The sequence below is a fragment of the Sesamum indicum genome, linkage group LG10 (genome assembly GCF_026168435.1).
Source record: "Sesamum indicum cultivar Baizhima isolate 11 linkage group LG10, ASM2616843v1, whole genome shotgun sequence".
Taxonomy (NCBI): domain Eukaryota; kingdom Viridiplantae; phylum Streptophyta; class Magnoliopsida; order Lamiales; family Pedaliaceae; genus Sesamum; species Sesamum indicum.
In genome coordinates, this window is record NC_142666.1 from 21,118,670 (window position 1) to 21,127,934 (window position 9,265).

The 9,265-nt window shown below is 36.1% G+C and overlaps 2 protein-coding genes across 4 annotated transcripts; one reads left to right on the forward strand and one right to left on the reverse strand.

Moving 5' to 3' along the window:
• Positions 1–1,031: 1,031 nt before the first annotated feature.
• LOC105171542 (Dynein light chain type 1 family protein) lies at positions 1,032–5,322 on the forward strand. 3 transcript variants are annotated; one of them, XM_020697349.2, is made up of 3 exons: positions 1,032–1,432; positions 1,597–1,702; positions 2,505–2,816. In XM_020697349.2, exons 1-3 carry the CDS (start codon positions 1,262–1,264, stop codon positions 2,636–2,638), a joined length of 411 nt encoding a protein of 136 aa, XP_020553008.1. In that variant the 5' UTR covers positions 1,032–1,261; the 3' UTR covers positions 2,639–2,816. The 3 variants fall into 3 exon arrangements, with proteins under 3 accessions (XP_020553008.1, XP_011090996.1, XP_011090994.1); XM_011092694.3 differs by lacking the exon at positions 2,505–2,816 and adding an exon at positions 3,751–4,003 and having other exon boundaries at positions 1,036–1,432; XM_011092692.3 differs by lacking the exon at positions 2,505–2,816 and adding an exon at positions 5,047–5,322 and having other exon boundaries at positions 1,053–1,432.
• A 2,375-nt stretch (positions 5,323–7,697) lies between these two features.
• Positions 7,698–8,669, reverse strand: LOC148786774 (DUF581 family protein, putative (DUF581)). Its single transcript, XM_088885961.1, has 2 exons — positions 8,292–8,669; positions 7,698–8,160 (listed from the first exon to the last, which is right to left on the reverse strand). Exons 1-2 carry the CDS (start codon positions 8,549–8,551, stop codon positions 7,953–7,955), a joined length of 468 nt encoding a protein of 155 aa, XP_088742087.1. The 5' UTR covers positions 8,552–8,669; the 3' UTR covers positions 7,698–7,952.
• Between the last annotated feature and the right edge of the window lie 596 nt (positions 8,670–9,265).

A 9,265-nucleotide genomic window follows, 5' to 3' on the forward strand; every position in this document is an offset into this window, starting at 1 on the left:
TTAACCACAGAAAAATACCAATTACCTGTAGAGAAGAGATATATGAGGAAATAGCCTATAAATTCTTTGTGTTGTGTGGTTGAAGATGAGCTGAATTCTTGGACCAGGAACTCCAGTTACACTTCATTCTTGTTATACTTTGTAGCACTTGCACAAAATATCTCATCCAGTCCAGATACATACAACTACTATTATGCTCATTTTTTTTATTGGATTAGCCTTACAAGATGACCAGCTTAACTATTTTAACTCTTCATGTGTAATTTTCTTCTATCAGTTACCGAAAAACTAATAAAATATACAGGTGGATTAAAATCAATTGCATAGTTAGTGTATAATATTTGATATAAAATTAGATTTTTTTAATATATATAACAATCACATAATAAATATATTATGTTTATAATACAATTAATTTTGATGTCACTAAACTTGCTTCGAATTAGAATTTATGGGAACAGGGAGTGAGGGAGGGTCGAAGCTCGGGAAGAAGGGTGGAGCATGTTTGACTCGCTTACCAGAAAAAGGTCAACAAAAGAGTCCAACGTAAAAAAAGGGATAATTACACTCTTCTCCCCTGAGGATTGGTGTAATTGTACATAGACCTTCTGTATTTTGAAAAATTATATCTAGCACTCATGAGGTTTATTTACGTCTAACAAATAAGTCCTCTATTTGTCAAAATTCACTGAATCTGCTGATATTAATAAAAAAATTAAATAAAAATTGATATTTATCGTTGATTGATTTATTACTAACTTATTGTAGGTCAAATATTTTTTTTCGAATTAAACTACCCTTATAACGGGGAAGATATACTCTCTTCATATATATAAATGCGTGAATACGTATAAGGGTAATTTGATTTTAAAACAATTTAAAGTAAATATAATTTTTTTGTATTTTTTTATTAATATGAGCAAATTCAATTAATTTTAACTAATAAATAACTTATTTAATTTTCTGAATTATAAGTGCTCTATGTATAATTATATGAATGTCTAGAACTAAAAACTGAGTAAAGAAAAAAGTGAAAAGCAAAGTCCAAATCCCTACTCTCTCTCTCTCTCACACACACAGTAAAAAAGCAGAAATTCTAGAGTCTAGACCCCCCACCCCACCAGTCATCAGCCTAATAAGAAAACCAGCTTTACAAATCAGACACACACACATCTCTCTCTCTCTCTCTCTTGCTGGCTCAAAGATTTCATTTGAGGGAAAGATCGAGTTTTTATTTCATTTGAGAAAAAGGGAGTGAAAAATGAGTGAAGACTCAAAAAGGGGCAGTGGCGGAGCACTGGTGCCGCCGCTGATTTCCTCCGCCGATGATCGGAAATCTTCCTCTGGATCGAGCCCTGCCAAGAAAGTTATCATAAAGAGCGCAGACATGAAGGAGGACATGCAGAAAGAAGCCGTCGACGTTGCTGTTGCTGTAATCTCTCTCTCTTCCCCCCCCCCCCCCCCAAAAAAAAAAAAAAAGGAATGATGAAAATCAGACCCTTTATGTTTTCTTTTTTATTGTTTTTTTGGATTTTAAGTTTCCCATTTCCTTTAAATTCTTTATGTTACATAATGAAATATTTTTTATTTTTGTAGGCGTTTGAAATGCATAATGTAGAGAAGGATGTAGCGGAGCACATAAAGAAGATGTTTGACAAGAAATACGGCCCCACTTGGCATTGCATTGTTGGCAAGAATTTTGGTACTCTATCACTTGTTTTCCTTCTTATTTTCCCCTTTCATTTTTGCTGCTTCGGTTATTATTTCCACAAAATAATCACTGAAGCTTTATTATGCAATGAAATAGTGGTTGATTTATCAATGGAGTATTCTACTAAAGCTGTTACATTTGTTTGTCTCATTTGAGTAGATAATTTGGAAAACATCATATCTGATATTTGCTCTCCAATTGTTGTGATCTATTGCTTGAGTTTGGATTGCATTTATTACTATGTCATGGATCTAGTCTACATTAGAGCAACACTTATGTGTTTGAAGTTCCTCAGAATATCATTGGATTAAGGAAATGATAAGACTTGAAGCTTTCTTCCTTCTTGTATATTTAAAAAATTGGAATTTTAGTTGCGCTGTTTGGAAATTTATGGTGTTAATTGATTTTAAACTACGAGTCCTTTTGTTAGGATGTATGTTTTTATGTTTATTGTGTTCCCAAGTTTTTGTTTACTAAGGGATCGGAACTGGAATTTGAGGTATATGAGTCGGATCTGTAAATTAGCAAATTTGACTATGGTGCATATCATGTGGTTAAAGGTGCTTCTGATTTGGACAGCACAGATAATTGCTAAGTAAGTACTCTAACGTTGGGATGCTATGAAGACTTTCTGCTTGTATTAGACAGAGGAACAAGCTTGATGCAATGCTTTTGAGAAAAAAATATTGTAATGATGAAAAATAAAATGGGGAGAAAAATACCCGATATTACTTTACAGAAATCGTAGTTGTGAGTAAATGTCTGATACTGCTATAAGGTGTCAATGATTTAGGTGCATTTTGGACAATCGGACATCTGATGGGCATTTATGGTGAGTATCGTGTTGCAGATGATTTGCGAAAGCACGATAAACAATATGCGAATAAGGCAATGTCGAATCATCTTGGGTTTCAGGTCCTTGGGTAATAGATAACTTATTGAGATTATCCAGTCCCACCACTTTGTAAATTGTTGAAAGAAAGAAGCATGCCCAAAATTGCTAAATATTTGGAATTTGGTTTGTCCACGTTATGTTTTATCGTTTCTTGTAATAAGTTGAAGACTCTAGGACATGCATCCATGAGTATACATACAGTTTATTTCACAGCGAGCACTTCAAGATTTGTTTTCATTCTGAATTTTTTCTTGTCTAGTGCTTTATTTGGTTAATTGTTGCAGTATGCATAACTGGTTTGGTGACCTCACCATGAACAGAACCGCATTTATTGTTATGTGTTAATTTCTGTTTGCATATTGTTAAGGAAGAATTGAGTGATATGGGTAAGTTCAGTTGACAGTGAAAGCGAGCAAGTAGAAATCAAGTTGTTCACTATGAGACATATGTGCTTTCATAAGATAGACCACTAAAGATTATAGGAGTTTCTGCTGATTATTAAGGGAACATAAAAGCACTTGCGGTTGAAGATCCAAGGCAAAAATACTCCATCTTAACTGGAACAGCAGGTACTCTGAGCTTGAAAGTATCCAAGAAAATGCTGGAGTGTGGAATTCAAATGGGTGAGAAAATTTTGAAGGAAGAATGGGGCTGAAATCTACTTGTAAATTCTATTGAAAGAAAGGAGAGCTAAATGATACAGCATCCGTTAGAAAGTAGTCCTGTTTTATTTTCTTTCTCTAGGGTAATTAACTCCTTAGGCAAAAACAAACAGAATAAGAAATATAAAGTGAGACCACCTATCATGGATAGAAAGGGCAGAGAGAAAAATGTATGTTTAATGGCATATTCATCCCTTGTAAAACAATATGAAGAAACTATCGGGAACTTGCACTGGACCTGTCCTGATAGTGGTATCACCTTATGTGAATCACACAACTTAATGTAGTTCCTTATTGGACATATGAATGATAAACTTTTGTCATGCTGATACTTCTAGGGGGTGGTGAAAATTGGTAAAGAAGATGCTTTTCATCTGAATGGGCGGAAGATTTATCTAAGATTATTCGTCTTTGTATTCTAAAATTTTCTGTTTTTGAGCCGTAAACCCTCCTGATGACTCCCTCAATCTTGAATTCTGCAGATCTTCCTTCTAATTTCCATTTCTTTGAGAGGCTAGCACTACAGGTCATCAATTTTCCACTTCCCCGATTAAGAAGTTGACGTGTGACAAAGGGCTATATAGACAAACTATCCCACATAGATAATTGAAGTAGAAATTGTAAACCACTTCCAAATATAATTCTTATTGACTCTAGAACAACAGGAATGTAATCTATAGTGGGAATTGACATTTGCACTACTTCATTTATTTAGAGCTCTATGTTCCTGAGAAAGCATGAGGCTCAAAATCCAGAAGCTTGACTTAACTCACTAGTTAGGTCTGTACTTCTTTTCTTGTGCCATACTTGTGCTGCTTAATTCACTGCTACTTATTAAGAGTATTGCTCGGTAGCAAGGTGTATGCTACCATTTGTTGGTAATTTTGGAATGTGTTAACTCCAGATGAGACACTCTATCCTGGCCGAGCTCATCATGCAAGTGTTTTAGTCTTCACTTTGTTTTCTGCATTATGTTGGCCCTTCCAATATCTTCTACAGAATAGCCTCCTTGGAATTTATTATTTGAGCTTTATTTGTGTCTTCTTTGATCTTATGTTTTAACATATAAAGCTCATTATCCCTGATTTACCATGTGCAATCTTATGGCTGTTCCTGTAATGTTGTCCTTCCACAAGAAACTGTACCGTCAACAGTTATAACACATTCTTTCACATTCTTGGTTTCTGATTCTTTTTTGGCTGAAAAGGCTGACCGAGTAGACGCAAACCTGTGGAGCAATAGTTTTTTCTGAGAATAATCAGTAACACGACATCTTTCTCCTTATTTATCATAATATTTCTTACTTTATTTCTTATGCGGGTAGTGAATCAGGGATCAGAAACAAGACGATAGACACAGATTGCTCTGACCTAACTTTCTCTGACATCATTTAAACAGAAGGAAAGTAAGATCAGAAAGAACCAGCTGGTATTACATATCATATTATTCGAGAATAGGATAAGGTACTATCAATCGCGTCTAAGAAATAGATATCTTTTTGGTTTTACCAATTTTTAGAAATTAAATAAAGTGCAGATAGTGCTAAGTTGGTTCTACAAGGAAAATATCTCATCAGATGCATTGCTACTGCATTGCGTTATCATTTACATAGACGTGTCTTCAGTACAATTGTTGTATTATTTTGTTTGCATGCACTGTTTGAAAAGGAAACTCCTTTTCTGCTTGAGGAGATATCCAAAAATGAAAAAGTGATTTGACTGAGATATTTAACCTCTGAAAACATATTCTAATCTGTCTTTCACCAATTCTCCACTTAGGCTCTTATGTAACTCATGAGACAAATCACTTTGTCTACTTCTATTTGGATTCCAAAGCCGTACTCCTGTTCAAATCTGGCTGAGCTGTGGCAATGACATGGATGGAGACAGACAACGATGAATGACGAAAAAGATAAGATGATATAGCCGTCACCTCACTTTGCATGTTGTATGTATTATTTTAAAAATCTTTATCTGTGGGAGACTCTTGTACTTGTATATCTGGGTTAACTTCTTGTGTACACATTAACAGGTTATTACCACCAATTTTCTGGATGTGTGTTGTTTGCTTGTTGATCATGAAGAGGAGTTAAAAAACAATATACCATCGTATTCGTATCCCGCTTGAAACTGAATATGTTTGGTTCTCTAAACGTGCATTAATAAATCTCAAATTATGATTAGTCTGTCCTGTGGCACAGGTCGTACCACTTGTCCCTGTTCGTAAACCAAATTCACAGCACACAGATGACGAGATACTCTGCATCTCCTGTTTGTTTTGTGTGGTCTTCCTTCTGAAAGTGATGAATGAAACATGTTTATTCCTAGCTGATCACAAAACTTGAGATTCATTACTCTCGCTATGTGTCTATCCTTCACACAATAAACTCTGAGTCCCAAACCTTTACTTGTAAAATACTTCTACTTAGCTGGGTTATAGGAGTGTGACCAAGAATACATACATACGTATGTGGGTGGTTATCTACCTACATGGAATGTGTGAAGGAATGAATGAATTGTAGGTTGGTGTATAATGATGTGATATCAGCATGTATGATCTAATAATGTTTATACGTATCCAAGAACTGCCCACCCCATGACCAAAGCTGGGGTAGAATACCAAGCTGTATAGTTGATGACAATTCTTGGGGAGCGTGGGGGTGGGGAGTAAAACAAAAGAAACATGTGGGGGGTTTATGGCCAAAGGGAGAGGCGAAACATAGGCCAAAATGTCCCTTTCCAAGAGAAGATTGGTGAAGCTGTCATACATTTAGAACCCCCCCAACACGCACATCGATCCAAGAAAGTACGACTCCACCCCCCAACACCACTCGCCCTCTCTCCATTTTTACACACACTCTGAGAATCGTACTGCTCTTTCGACGCAAAAGACTTGTATTCATTCTATTATTTGCTCCTCTGGCCTGCCTTGTGTCCACTGTCGCATTCTTTTGAAGTTGTAAATCCTTGGCCCGTGAGATTTCTCACATTATGCTCTAGTGATTAAGATCAAGGTGTTATCACACTAATGATGCTGCATATATAATGATAGGGTGTTTGATGAGATCAAAGGTACGTCTGGCTCTCTGTTTAATAGGAGCTATGAATTCATTATGGAAAAACATGTGTTATTCCTATCCTATCCCCCATTATGCTTACTGGCTTCTTTTTGTTGTTGTTTTCCTTGTCTATTTTTTTTTTTTTTTTTTTAATTTCGGAGAGTGTATCTACATAAAATTAGGTAGTGAAGCAATTGGGTTGTAAATAGAGTTGTTACAGCGGTAAGTATTGGGGGATAGGGATGAGTGAAAAATAGTAGTAGGGGCATGGCAGGGCAGCTCGGGTCATATGACCCGTCCTTTCTCCTACTCTACTTCTTGGAAATGCTGAACCTCAACCCATTATTAAATTTGCTTAACTCTTACATTCAAGTCAAGTGAGGTAAGTAATAAACCTTCACCTTCTCTTAATAGCAAAACGTGTTTTCAAAATAAAATCGTAAAAACTGAAAATATTTCACACAATAAGGTAATGATTTGCCACATCACTAAAAACAAAGTTAATTTTACTCCACATTCTTATAAAGCATAAACACTTCCATGTGTTGGTGACTGGTAAATGACTAAACTATGTTTTGCATTAGTGAAGTCGAATAATGGAATCAAACTTTGTAGCACCCATTATACTATATATCTAAAACTCCTTAAATTCCTAATAAAAGTGTTGGATTAGATGGGTCGGGTCATATCCAAATAAACGGGATCCAGAATACCTCCAACTTTAGGGCCCAAATGGAGCAGATATCCAATAACATCCACAAACAATTTACGAGGGGTTATTTGACATTTTCCTACAATTAAACGCAGTCCACCCGCTCCATTATACCAAGCCTCACATAAATTTCTGGTTAAAAAGGTGGAACTTGGATTCGTAAACCAGATCCATGGAATGGAAGTGAGATCCAGCCTCTAAGAATCAAGATCCGAGAGTTTCAAATAGGATCAAACCCGAGACATGCATGATCAAATGAATCAATGAAGACCACCTCTGTAGAATAGGAAAACAAACAAACAAATTCGTATGATGGGAACAACAAATGTGTGTCTGCACACACACACACACACACACACATACTTACGTATGTGTTTCTTCGTTGCATGTAATAACATGAAAAAATTCTTATTTAATCATATCATTAGACACTTTCTTTGAATAATAACTCAACACGATCATGTAATTAGTTTTCATTCAATCGATCGATTTAGAATTTACTGAATTAATATATATTCCGATAAACCCCATATAATAAAATTCTTTGGTTTCCAAGATTTTGTTCAAAAAATATTGAAAAAATCAATCAATTATCCTTTAAATCCCCTTACATAAAGATTCCATATCTTTTCTTCATAACATCCCTCAAAATTCAATAGTTCTTGGAAATATATATATATTGATGGATGCAAAATACCAGAAACACCCTTCAACTGGAAAAAGAAAAAAATAATAATAATATTAGTAGACTACCCATTTTCTCCAGCAGCACCAGCAGCAACAAAAAACCGAAACCGATCGATGATGGGATTGGGTCTAGGAAGCATGGAAAGAAAAAGAGGAGGGCATCAAGGCCAATAACAAAATGTAGTAACGGCAGAAATGGAAACCGGAATGTGGGAACCTCAATCTCATCAGCACGCTCGATTTCTTGGCCCTTTGCCACTATTACGAGAAGAAGATGATGATGACGATGGTGAAGAAGAGGAAGTAATTGTTGTTGAAACCAGTGAACAGTTGTACTCTCTAGTACAACCACTCTTTGCAGTGGTACTCGACTCTTCTTCGTCCATGAAAATCTGCCTGCACCTGCACTCCACACTACAAAATGCCTTGTCCCCTCTGCATCACACACACACACACACACACACCCCACGGCAGTGTGTTCGTTATTTCTTTTTCTTTTTCTTTTCTCCCCCAAATTAACCAAACCCTACGAAAGTAAATACGTACACGTACACACGAAAACTTACTTGTACATGTATATGTCTTTTCCAGGCAAGAGTTTCTGCTTGCAGAGGAAACAAATTTCAAGAAACCCCCCCGCCGGAAAAGAGGGAGACGTCGTCCTCCGCCTTGAGAAACCGCTGGGAGACGACGGCGTGGTGGGGGAGCAAGGGTTGGACGGTGGTTTTATCATACTCCCTTTGCTAATAACTTGAGGCCGAGGGCTAGGGCTTCTCTTTTCACTCAGATCCTTGTAGTTTTCCAGTATTACACTAAGTCCCACCATCTCATGTTCCGTTCTAGTGGTGGTGGTGCGGCGACGGAGGAGGAGGGTGGTGGACCTGGTAGTGGTGGAAGGGAGGTTTTGGTTGATGAAAAGATGGCAAAAATAAATAGAAAGAGAAAGAGAGAGAGAGCATTTAGCAGAGGAAGAGCAGTAACATGTAGTGCTTGTTAACTGCCACGTACCCCCCTTGATATAGCTATCACATTTCCCATTCTCTTTTTTCTTTTTTCTTTTTTTTTTAAATAGAAATAAAAAATAAAAAATAAAAAATAAAAGAAATTGGGATTTGTCGTTTTGTTCTGATGGAAGTTTTTACTTCCCTTTATGGCACTTTACTGCACTTTTTCTGAATTGAAAGATTTTACCTATTTTTAACCCCGGGGGTGTGGGGGATTTGAGTTTTGACGGTGCTGATTTACAGTGGTTAAATTTGGATGGTTGGAGTGGGACATGCGGATTTGATTACTCTATCTGTCCTTTGCATCATGAGATTTTTGGGAGTAATGGGGGAACATGTACCTGATCATTTCAATCCTATGATTTCTTTCTTTTTTCTTTTCAGCTTTTCTCCCTTTTAATTAATTCACAATCAATCACTAATCCATATTTACTTGCATACTAAATTCATATAATCAATTAATACACCTAAATTATATTTATTATATAATCCATATAGATCTTTTTAAAAAGATAGGATACACTAATTTTAATTTT